Source organism: Crotalus tigris, unplaced genomic scaffold (genome assembly GCF_016545835.1).
Source record: "Crotalus tigris isolate CLP2741 ecotype Arizona unplaced genomic scaffold, ASM1654583v1 scf7180000022411.5474196:2289641, whole genome shotgun sequence".
NCBI lineage: Eukaryota > Metazoa > Chordata > Lepidosauria > Squamata > Viperidae > Crotalus > Crotalus tigris.
In genome coordinates, this window is record NW_024099112.1 from 2,107,806 (window position 1) to 2,120,474 (window position 12,669).

The following is a 12,669-nucleotide window of genomic DNA, read 5'->3' on the forward strand; positions in this document are numbered from 1 at the left end:
TATAACTTTGAATACAATAAATTAAGTGTATTTTGTCCCTTTAACGAAATACATTTTAAAGAATAAAATCTAGCAAATTTCATTTCAGTTTAGCCCCATAAGCCACGTGAGACGTCGAGGAAATTTGCACTTTTTAATATATATTGGCTTGGTGGTTAAATCACTGCCTAGTATGTAAACTGCCCAGGTTCGAATCCCATAAAGGGTGTGGCTAACTAAAGAGAGCAGAATGAACTCGAAATGGCCATCTTAGTCTCCCAATTTAATTCTTTAATTCTTTGTCAGAAAAAGAAATTTGGACTTGTAATGTTTTGCAGTTGCAACTTGAGCCTGCTTAACGCCTCTAGTCGGGGGCTGCAAGGCAAAAGAGATTGTAAAAAGTAAAACTGCAGTATAGCAGTTAAAAAATGTCAAGGTGTAATCAATTAGACATCTGTCTGAAAAACTTCCTGCATATACTCCCTTGACTCAGAGGGCAAAGAGGGAGGAGAGCCTGTTGCTTGGTGGTTAAATCACTGCCTAGTATGTAAACTGCCCAGGTTCGAATCCCATAAAGGGTGTGGCTAACTGAAGAGAGCAGAATGAGCTCGAAATGGCCATTTTAGTCTCCCAATTTAATTCTTTAATTCTTTGTCAGAAAAAGAAATTTGGAGATGGAAAGGCAAAGACCTGCAGCGGTGTACAAACGTACCAGCAAGCCTCTTGTGAGTTTGAAAGACTCTGCGTCGACACGGAAAGCCTGAGGATCCCACAACCAATGCGGGCAGAGTTCTGTCTCAATTTAAGTGAGGCGTGCGCACGTGGCGGCCTGGTGTTTTCCTGGCAGGCTGCCGTCTTTCAGGTGTTGTTCCTCCAGGCAGCTTCTGCTCTCCGCCCATCGCCTCGCTCGGGAACTGCAGCGCGTCTCTTTCCAGCCTCCCGAAGGCTCCTCCCGCCCGGCAAGTCCGCTGCTGCCACCGCTTTCACTTTTCCCAGGTGTAAAGTTTTAAGTCGACACGAAGCGGGACGAGGAGGCGGCGGCAGCTTGGTGCGGAAGAGAGCGAGTCATTTACGGCATGGCGGGAGAGAGGTTCGCCCGCTTCTTCCGAAATAGCCTGGTACAGAAATCGTCTAGGAGAGGTGAGTCCAAGGGGCAGGACCGGGCGAGCTCTCTTCCTCCCACTTGTCCGTCAGTCTGGCGCCAGCCCAGCCTTCGTCCCCTTCTCTTCTTCCCTTCGGTCTTCTTGCTCTGCCTCTCTTGCTCCGCTGTAATTCGAACTCTCGGGAAAAGCAATGTGCTTGCCGATCCAGTTAGTGAATTTGCGCCGTGGGGTGCGCCGTGCCTATTCCGTCCCTGCGGAAGTTTGGGGGGCAGGGCCGATAGAAATGACCATGCCAAGTTTATGCTGGGTCAACCCTTATTCTCTGCCCCCGCCGGTTGGTCAGACGCTGAGCGGTGTTCCCCCACCATGCTTCCGATAAATTCACGGTAGGAAAGTCCCTTGTGTACTTAATATGACGACATCGGAAGGAAACGTTTGGAATAACCGGGAAAACTGGAAGAAGGAATTTTGGGAATTAGACTGAATGAATGAAGTAAACTGACAATAAATAAGCTGAAGCTGCCCGATTTGGGTTTTATGATACTTGATCATACAAGTCCATGTGATAATTATTTAGATGGGCTTTTAAGGTACAAAATGTTTTTGCAACTGGAGATTAGAATTGATAAGGTTTTCAGAAAATAAGAGACAGGATGCAGAAACGAAGGTTATTTTGTGCAGTTTAGTTTCCGCTTAACCAAATTTTAGCTACTTGTTTTTGACAGAATGTAGTCAAGTTGGAGGGAAATAACAATGAGATCTAAGAGACCTTAACAAATACATTGATTATAGCTTTTTTTTTACTGTATACTTTTGGATAAGATGTTGACCCTAATTCTGGTTACTTGTTTGATTAAAGCAAGCACTGGTGGGATTCAACCAGTTCGCACCACTTCAGCAGAACCGGTAGCTAATTTTTTGTTGCCCAGGCCCAGAATGGACTTCTGATGTGGCATCCACACAGAGAACTGGTTGTTCACATATTTGAATCCCACCACTGGAATTAAGGTTATTCTATTTTATTATACCAGTGTAAAAGGTCTTGGCCTCTTTCATTTGTGCTGTAATGTACATCTGGCCTTTAAGAATACCTGTGATGTTTCTCCATGTTGAATGGCCATTTAACAAGGTAGCTTGCTGGGAAATTCAAGTTACATTATTGAAAAGGATTAAGTATAAATGTATGACAGTGTGTATTGGTGAGTCCAGATGGATTGATTCAGCATCAAGGCTGGGATTATTTTATATCAAGTATGAAGTAAACTCAGATGTGTAACAACTTTGTATCAGGAACCAGGAAGTGCATATGTGGAGCAGGTTAACAACTCCCCTTTCTGTTCTGTTCACAAAGTAAATGTTTCTAATCTACAACACTGCAGATTGAATGTAATTCATGTAACAGCCAAAATCAAATACAGAATATAGTTCTTTGTAGAGATAGTCCTTGATTTACAATCATAGTTGGGACTGGAATTTCCATCACTAAGTGATGTGGTCCTAAAGCAAAATGTCCTGCATAGCTTAATGACAGCAGTCCCTGCAGTCTTAGTTGCCTCATAATTCCTGTTAAGCAGGAAGTGGAGGGAATCCTAGGTAAGGAGCATGGGGTTGCTTCCTTTTGAGGGCCAATGCAGGTTGTGCACAATTGAGGGAGGAGGCTACTGTGATGTGGCCTGAGCTCAGGAAGGCTGGGAAAAGAATACACTGCAGTCAAGCGCTTCTTGATGCTCTGTGGCTCTGGGAGTGCAAAATGACTCGGAGCTGCAATGTATCAGAAAGCCTTTCTGCACTGTGCTGTTGAATTGGGATGAGGATGGTTTCATATGGCACAAAGAGGCTTCCTGGTGTGGTGGAGCTCTGGGGCTGCAAAAAGCCCTAGTGGCACAGTGCACCAGGAAGCTCCTTTGTGTTGCATCCAGCTGATCTTTGTCACCTTCTTGCTCCACTTCTGATAAGGTGTGCCCAAGCAGCTGCTGACTAGGTAAGGCTTTCTTCCCTGTAATAGTTTCCTCCCAAGATCTGGGGAGGTCTGCCTTACATGGCCAGCAGCTGCCTCAGGAAGAGCCAGGCCATGCCTTCATCTGCAGGAAGGAATAAGAAGTTGACAAAGGTCAACTGGAGTAATGGAGCGAAGGGTGACAGGTGGCCAAAAGAGCTTAGTTGAGAAGGAAGTGGGGGCATTTAATCCATCCTAGCACCTTAAGTGTGGATGGGCTGCCAAGCCCCCAAATTTGGATCACTTGACCGCGGGGGTGCTGCCACAACCATAACTGCAGGTACAGGTCATAAGTACCTTAAGAACTCTCATAATTTCAAATTGTCATTGAATGAATGGTCATAAGTTGAGGCTACCTGTAAAGTATTTGCCCCTTTCCATTTTTCTGAATATGAACATATCTTTACCTCTTAATGTTTTCAGAGTTTTATGTGGGGCTACTGATATGTAAAGGGGGGGGGGATCTCAAAAATAAGTAAAGCAGAGTTGGTAGAAGAAAGTGGTGGATGAAAAATATCCTCTTTTGTGATAGTTACTGGAAGCAGAAGATAAGATGGTCTTCTGCTCTCTGGTTTTTGCTGCAGAGTGATCACTGCAGAGGATAGATAGAAAGAGGCATGCTACTTCTCTACTCTCCTGCATCCCCCACTTCTCCAGCTGTTCAAAGCAAGATAAGCAGAAAAGGAAGGGGAAAACAGACACAGCGTTTTGGAATGAGTATGCTGATTTCAAAATTCCAGGGCTGATTCTACATCTTGTACTTTTACCTATAGTACTGGGTACTTTTATTTAGTTTTAATTCCTGAAATAAGTTAAATATTAAGGTAAAGTGAAATAAAATAGAAAAATGGTATCAAAAGGAGGAAATATTAACAAAAGTGTATAAAAAGGAGCTTTGTTAAAACAGGTGTTTTAGTCCAGAAATCTCTTAGGCATGGATGTGTTTTTTGCTCTCTGGTACCATGGAATGAACACCCAGGGAGATTTGAGAATTAGCACCAAAATAGCCATCAACTCCTCTCTCTTCTCTCTCCTTCTTCCCCAGCCAGTCATGCTAAGAAAAACCTTGGATGTAGAGTTGGGAGCAGTGGCAATTCTCTTGTGCTTTAGCTTTAATTTAACTGGAAAAGAATGTTGCTCAATAGTGACAAAGATGACGGAATTCATATGTGGTGCTACTTTTGCAGATTTCAGTTGTGCAATCCAAGAAGCAACTTTGCAAGCCCTTTTCGTAACATTTTAGATCTATTTTTTTTGTGTGAAATAATGAATGTTTATATGAATGTGATTCTTCAGTTTTTTTCTGATTTTTAGGTTTATTTTTCAAAATAATAGAGGTTTTAACTAAATCATACAGTATATTAGAAAATCCCCATCCCTTTTGAGGTATTACTCTACAATAATTTTATATTTATGCATGCCTTTTGTTTTGGAATACACATTTTCCAAATAATTTTTTTCAGGGTTTTTCCAGGTTAAAGACACTAGCAATATCTGAAAAAGTTGTAATAATTTGGGAAATGTAACCATTTTTAGAGGTGCAGCTCTCCTAAATAGGCTTAATAAGCGCCTAACTAAGCCTGAAGTTTAATTTTATAAACTACAAATTATAATTTAGCATATCACTTTGGAAATATATCTTGGAATTAGCACTATAGCATTTTATGTCTATAATGCAAATCATAAAGCAAGATTTGTTTCTTAACTCATTCTATATTGGAAGCAATTTTGATGAACAGAGCTTTGGTCTTTTAAAAATTTATTGTAAATTCTGCTCTCCTCTTATTTTGGTATTTCCTTACAAAAGCTAATATTTGTTTGGCTTCGATAGCATCAAAGCCATGAAAAAGCATTTACAAGTGGGCAACCTATGGAGCTATCCTGTCAATATTTAAATTATTCTATAGTTCTAATTGGAGGGTATTCACTGACATTACATAGAATAGAGGAGCAAGTGGGAAACTATATTTTGTTCCTATATTCAGTTCAAATAATTGACTCTTATAATCACATTTGATTCAAATACAGCTTTCAGATTATATGTATATGTTTAATTTATATTTTTCTAATGTCTTGAGCAAAATAGCCATTACAGTATTGTGTGAACTAAACCATCCCATTAAAAGCTATAATATAATTGGTTGGTCTGTGCTGAGCATGCCCAATAACCACAGCCAAAGTAGTTAATTAAGAGTGGCTTATAGTTTTAGCATGTTTTTCAAATGCAGCTGATGTACAAGATGTCAAGGGTGACTGGGTGCTGACTTGATTATATGGCAGCATGGAAATGTGTTCTTTCTTCTCCAAGATTTGTTTCTGCTTTGGTGATGACATTGCTCACCTCTTTATCTATAGAATCTGCTGTCTAAGGCAAACACAGAAGGGATTTTCCTCTACACTCCTCGTTTACTTAAAACTTGATTTTTTTCCTTCAGGCAGTTGAATCCACCTATTGGCAAAAATTGTTAAACATTGCCTCATGCAGCCTGATGCAGTTATTATCTGTAATTTATTGTTTGACTAACTCAGAAGAGCTTCTTTGCATTTCTATATACATATTATTTATTTGTTTGTTTATTAAACTTTTATGCCACTCATCTCCTCCACAAGATGACTCTTGTTCTGTTCTGCTGTTTCTTTCCGTCCTTTCTGACCCATGGATAAAGATTTATATTGATTTTCTGACCTTTACTAGACAGTGGTAGAGAAATACAATTTAGACAACATTTAAAGAAGATTGTTTTGAAAAATTGCCACCATAGTAATAGCAACATCCATTCAAGGAAAGCCTGGAGGAAGCAACAGATTTTTACGTAGTATCTACCTGCCAAGTGGATGTCAGCGAAGGCATTCAAGAGAGCAGGTGTCAGTGTAGAAGTGAATGTAGAATACTCTCGATTCAGAGCAGGAACCCAAATAAAAATTGTGAACAGATGGTTCAGGTCATCAACGCTTTCTTGGGGGAAATTTTGTATAAAGACTGAGGATGTGTGCAGCAATAGATGATAATGGATGGGAGTTGAGAACACTGTTAATGTGAATGGTAGCTATAAATGTTTGCTAGTTATGTATTGCTAATGAGAAAGAAACTGCGGCAAGGGTTTCTGCACCGGAAGGTAAGACTTGTTAGGGCTAGTGTCTAAAGGAAACAGATAGGAAACAAATGGTGAGGAATGGTTTCAATTTGTTATCTTTAGAAGCATTTATTTCAAGACAGATAATTCACTTTCCTTGACATGGAATGTCTGTCTGATCTTAGCTGAGATTTTTACATTTTACATATAACATTGCTGTTGTTTTGCATTACAGGTGACTCCCAGGATGCAAATCCTACAGAAAACAAATCTGGTGCTGATATAAGGCTGGGAAGCAGTTTCTCTTATTCAGCTGGACACCCATTTTTTGAATACCTGGTTGTAGTCTCACTTAAAAAGGACACAAAGGGAAATTATGAGCCCAAGATTACCTATCAATTTCCAAAGGTAAGGAATTGAACATAATGATTTCATCATGTGTAGAAATTAGAACGTTGCTAGGAGCCCTTTTCAGATATTTCTCACAGATATATATGTGCAAAACCTGGAGCAACAACTGTGGCTGGCTGTGCTCTAATTGCATTTCATTCAGTGTTCTCTCTCCACTCCTCTTTAATATCTACATGAAGCTTTTGGGTGAGATTATCTAATATGGGATAAGCTATCATCAGTATGTGGATGATACTCAGTGGAACATGTCAGTAAGTGATGCTGACTGCCCTTTTGCAATGCTTCCAAGTTTACCAATGAATTGAAGGAGATTAAATGGTTGAAGAGATGCCTGGAAGAAGAAGAAGATTTTATCTACCTAGAAGCTTCAACCACTCTTCATTTTGCATGCCAACTTATAGCAAATGTAGATAGGGAAGGAGGCACCAAGATTGCAATGGCCAGATAGTTTGTCTTATTTGAGACTACTTGAAATATATCTGTTCCCTAACAAAAAAACGTGCATGGATGTCTGCTAAAGCTTAGGTTGTGTTGGTCTAACTGTGTGTTTCCCCAAAGTAATCTCCTTAGTTAGAATCTGTGCCCTTTATTTTCTGTTTTTGACTATCTGGGACTCATTATCTTTTGCTTTGTGGCTTTGCTTCATATGGTTTCTATCACAGTGCAGCAGTTTGATTTCATTTGTCTATATATTTTCATCACTCAACTTATGTAGCAAGGAGAAGTATATGATAGATTCTTAAGGGAATCATAAAGGTTAATTTGCCTTTGGCTATGAAATGACACAAGCTACCAGAACCACCAGGTATGAATACAAAATGCTTTAGATGTAACCTGCTGTTTCCACTGCTGTTCCACCTGCTGTTCCACTGCTTTCATTGCTGAACAAGTGCTCTTAAAACAGGTGCTCTTAAATTTCATACTATGGTATGGCCTTGTTCCTAAGACATTCTATAGAGCAGCGGTTCTCAACCTATGGGTCGCGACCCCATTTGGGGTCGATCAACTATTTCGCGGTTGCCAAGCAAGGCTGTCTGCCATTTTTTCCCCTTTTCTGGCGGGTGCCTTACCTCCCGTGGGCTGGGCCAGCTGGTAGCCCAGCTGGTGGTTGGCCTGCTCCGTCTCTGCCGCTTGCCAGCTACGCCTCAGCCGGCGCAGGGGGCGGCACCACACATGTGCAGTGCTCCCAGGCAGGGAAAATCCTCGACTTACGACCGGTTGGGTAGTCCTCAACTTACGACTGATTTAGTCCTCGACTTGCGACCGGTTTAGTCGTCGACTTACGACCAGTTTGGGGGTCGTGGCATTAAAAAGGTTGAGAACCACTGCTATAGAGGCATCAAATACAGTATCTCTCCCTTAGATTAATAATCAAGTTAGAAGCATTTCCCTACTATTTCCTACTACTCATCCATCTTTCTACTGGCAGAAAGTATAACACGATGACGTTTAGTTTTTCCCATTGCTGAACCTGCCCTGCTTCTTTTGTGTCTTTTCATGTTGCTGCTGTCAACTGATTTCAAAGTAAGGCGTGACAAAATCTAATGGATTTTATATATCTTAATGCTGTCCTTGGACAAAGTTGGAGTAATAAGGCAAATAAACTAACTCCAATTTACCACTGTGTCAATCAAGGGCTGAGATAAAACACAATAATGGCAACATTCAGGGGGCCCTGAAAAAGATATTGCTAGACATCTTTGTGCTGTGGTTATTTGCAAATGGGGAAATCCCTAGATCTGTTTACATTCTGATGAGGAGAAGATTTCTTTATATGAAGTTCCGCTTCATGATTGTGAATGCATAGAAGGAAAGGTATGCAGGAGCACAGCTAAATTGCTGCAAGTTCTTTACTGTTTTTTTTTTTCCTTTTGCAAAATCCTGCTTAGTGTTGAGCACCAACCAAACTGTATATATATGGGATCTAGGAAGCTGTATACAGGATCAGACTGTCAAAATAGTACTGTTTATTCTGGCTAGAAGCAGCTTTCAGATCTTTCCTGATCACCTGCCATCTCAGAGGCCCATAGTCTGAATATCAGGATTAAATATAGCCTTCAGAAAATATCACATTAATGTATTTAATTAATGTTTGATCATTTGTTTGAAAATGCCAGAATATAAATTGGATTTTCTGCCCACAAAACATCTGTTTTACCACTGAGTAATGAGTTTAAAAATATAATACCAGTTTTTGTTTTTTCTTTTAAGACATTCATTATAAGGAGATTAAAAATATTTTCTTGTTGAAATGTGGATTTGGAAAAAAGTTAGAAAACAATTATTTGGCTACACATTGCTAATAATTATGTTGGATGTCCCTTGAGAATGTAGAAAGTGCTTTATATCTTAGTAATTTTACAAACATAACCATCATTTTGAGAACAATAATTCTAGTATGTACAATATATGCAGTGGTGGGATTCAAATATGTGAACAAACAGCTCTCTGTGTGGATGTTGCTTCCGGAAGACCATTCTGGGCCTGGACAACAAAAAAATAGCTACTGGTTCTGCCAAAGTGGTGCGAACTGGCTGAATCCCACCACTGAATATATGTAATTATCTGTTTATAAGAACTGAAGGTTTGCTTCTGAGATTAGTCCTGACAAAAGTGGATGACCTTGAGCTTTATATCAATTCTCCAGAGATAGTTATACAATAGTACACATACCATATACAATTAAATATGCATCTGTTGAGTAAGCAGACTCTGTCTTTACTTGTGGTTTTTCATTTTTGCATTCTTAACAAATCTAGACATTGGTTTTTCTAGATTAAATTATGAGGAGAGTATCAGTCTGGTGTAGTGGTTAAAGCATCAGGCTAGAAACTGGGAGACTGTTCTGCCTTAGGCGCAAAGCCACTTGCATGACCTTGGGCCAGTCACTTCCTCTCAGCTCTACAGGTATTTTTCCAGGCACTTGCCATGAGTCAACACTGACTCAAAAGTACAGATAGAATAAAATTGTGAGAGAAACTTTTTTGCATCTACTTTCTGGTTTGTGTTTCAGCGTGAGAATCTACTGAGAGGACAGCGTGAAGAAGAGGAAAGATTGCTTCAGGCCATTCCCTTGTTCTGCTTCCCAGATGGTAATGAATGGGCACCCCTCATGGAGTATAAGAGGTAACTGTCCTGGGATAGTATACCAGTCTTACAAGAGACCTGGTGTTGAATGCCATGAAAACAAAAGCAAATACAAACAAAGTTCTCGTTTTCCCGGTTTCTATATAACAATCAGTTCCGAATTATTGTACTTTTATTCCACTCAGCGGAATAAATATATGTACTTGAATAAACAAATAGTATTTGTTTAAATCAGTATGTACTTTGGAACTCTTCCTTCCCTTTTTAGGGAGAAATACTATTCTTGAATTTTCCAGTACAGCTTGTTTGAGAAAATTTACCTGACAGGCTATTCAGCAAGCAAATATGGCACCTTTCCTGCTGTTGCTTGAAGATCTTTAGCCAAATGCTAATTTGGTGGCTTCCTGTATGTAGTAAATAGAGTGTTTTGAATCTGAATACAAATGGCACTTTGGAGGAGCGAAAGGTTGCAATCTTATGTTCCGTAGCAGTAGTTTAGATAATCTGCAACCCCCAAAAGATGCTGACAGAGGAGGAAATGGGCTGTTTGAACTGGATTTTATTTTAAATAGTCATATTCCTATTGTTTTGTTTCAAGGGAGTATTTTAATATGAATTCTATTTGATAGTTTGGTGATTAGATGGTTTTTCATGCTTTTTTGTATAGTGCTGTGGGCACCACAAAGAGAATTAGAACTGGTAATTATAATAAGTTAATATTCCTAAGAGATTTTTTGTGGGGGGCTCTAACTACATATGGTTGGGTAAGTCATAGCAATCTCTTGGCTTTGTGGATAAGCTTAACAGATCCGTGCATTCTGTTGGGCCATGAATAATCAGAATGGCCTTCTTGGGAATTTTTGGTATGGTAGCCTCAATAGATTTTGGATTTTAAGCAGATTCTCTCTCTTTTTTTTTATTATTTCAGTAGTGCTGGCTAAAATAAATGCTGTGCTGAATAGCCTTTCTTGTATAATTTCCATGCAATGTTTTGAAAATTATTTCTTATAAATATTATAAACATTTGGTTATTTTTATGTTTTGTTATTTTTATAAATTTTGTACATATTTTGCGGTTGATGTTCTATCCTGATAGCTAGAGGTTGTGAGAGTCTGGATGAGGAACAACAGGCTTAACTGAACCCTGGTAAGCCTGACTGGCTCTGGATTTTGGAGCCCTCTGGTTTAGGGACTATGCTATGAATCGAGTAGCACTGCTCCAATCAGACCTGGTGTGCAGAATGGGCAGCCTCCTGAGTCATGTCTCCTACCCGAAGAACAGGTGGCAGTTGTGGCTAGGAGCTTCGTATTGTTACCATTTGTGCCTATTCCTGAGTCAGGAGGTGTCTTGGTCATCTCCCAGATAGCCTATTGCAACACACACTATACGGGTCTGCTTTGGAGAGTATTCTGAAGCATTAACTGGTTCAAAATGTGACGGGGCAGGAAGTTACGTGAGCCTCTACAATGGCACAGGCTACATCTCTGCTCTATGAGCTACATTAGTTGCCAGTTTGCTTTGGAGTCCAATTCAGGGTACTGTTTTGCCCTTTAAAGCCTTTCATGGCATGGGACCAAGTTGATTGAGGGACCCTTCCACCCAATTACATTTGCCCATCATATTATGTCCAGTAGATTAGAATCAGACCTTTTCTGCTGTGATTCCTACCCTGTGGAACACCATTCCCCTTGAGGTGAGACTGGCCCCACCCTGACATTCTTCCACAAGTCCCTTAAGACATGATTGTGACATCAGGCTTGGGGATCTCAGAGAAGTGGCAAATTAGTGAAATGGCTATATTGCCTATCATGATAGCTCTATCTGCTAATTTGTCATTGGTAACTTTGACTGGTGTTTTTAATTTAGTGTTTTTTAAATGTTTAGGTTTCATAGTACACTGCTCAGAGTCATGTTCTGGGGAGCTATATAAATATGATAAACAAACAAAACTAGTAACATTTTATGTCTTTTATTCCTTACAGTGAAACATTTTCTTTTGTCCTTACCAATATTGATGGGAGTAGAAAAATTGGCTACTGCAGAAGACTGTTGGTGATTATTTTCTCTTTTAATTTGATTGTTTTGAAAAAAACAATATTTGGCTTGTTAAGAGTTTACTTGGCTGACGTATTGGATCGATTGAGGCAATACATTCCATGCTGACATATCTTGTCTTATAATCGATAATTCCTTAGAATTGCAGAAAATAAATATGTTTCATCATGATTAAAAAAAATATTACAAGTAGTCCTTGACTTAGGACCATAATTGAGCTCAACATTTCTGTTGTTAAATGAAACATTTTTTAAGTGAGTTTTGCCCGATTTTTCAATTTTTCTTGCCACAGTTGTTAAGTGAATCACTGCAGTTAAATTAGTAACATGATTGTTAAGTGAATCTTGCTTCCCCATTGACTTTGCTTGTCAGAAAGTCACAGCAGGTGATTATGTGGCCCCAGGACACTGCAACTGTCATAAATATGAACCAGTTGCCAAGCATCTGGATTTTGATCACATGACCACAGGGAAGCTGCAACCATGATAAGTGTGAAAAACAGTCATAAGTCATTTTTTTCAGTTCTGTTGTAACTTCGAATGTCACTAAATGAACTGTTGTAAATTGAAGACTACCTATATTGTCTATTTCAGTGTCAGGTTCTTGCTAAATTAGAAAGCTTTAGTATAAATAGTCCTTGACTTATGATTGATCGCTTAGTGACTATTCAAAGTTACAGCAGACACCCCCCCAGCTACTTACAACCTGATCCCAAAGTTACAGCTGCTGCAGAGTCCCCTGTAAATCTCCCCCCATCCTTCACTGAGTTCCTGCAAGCCTTAGTCCTGCTTCATACGTCATTGGGCCCCACATCCTCCTCATTACTCATTGCACACTTACCTTTCAAACATCTCTGGAGCTCCAGAGCTTCAGTTAGGGAAGGAGAACAGGCTGCTCCATTGCTGGGCCCTATAGGGCGATCCTGGAAGCAGCCACCATTTTTTGAGCAACTGCATTGTATTG

At 39.8% G+C, this 12,669-nt stretch overlaps 1 protein-coding gene across 2 annotated transcripts in view; it reads left to right on the forward strand.

The window, feature by feature from the left end:
• The first annotated feature begins 615 nt into the window (after positions 1–615).
• DENND2D (DENN domain containing 2D) overlaps positions 616–12,669 on the forward strand; it is a 48,647-nt gene continuing 36,593 nt past the window's right edge. The window contains exons 1-4 of one of the 2 annotated variants that reach the window (XM_039319083.1): positions 616–1,119; positions 6,388–6,560; positions 9,577–9,689; positions 11,634–11,703. In XM_039319083.1, coding sequence (XP_039175017.1) covers positions 1,056–1,119; positions 6,388–6,560; positions 9,577–9,689; positions 11,634–11,703 — 420 coding nt within the window. In that variant the 5' untranslated portion in view covers positions 616–1,055. Of the gene's footprint in view, positions 1,120–3,216; positions 3,359–6,387; positions 6,561–9,576; positions 9,690–11,633; positions 11,704–12,669 lie in introns of those variants that run through there. The other variant, XM_039319082.1, reaches the window with a different exon arrangement.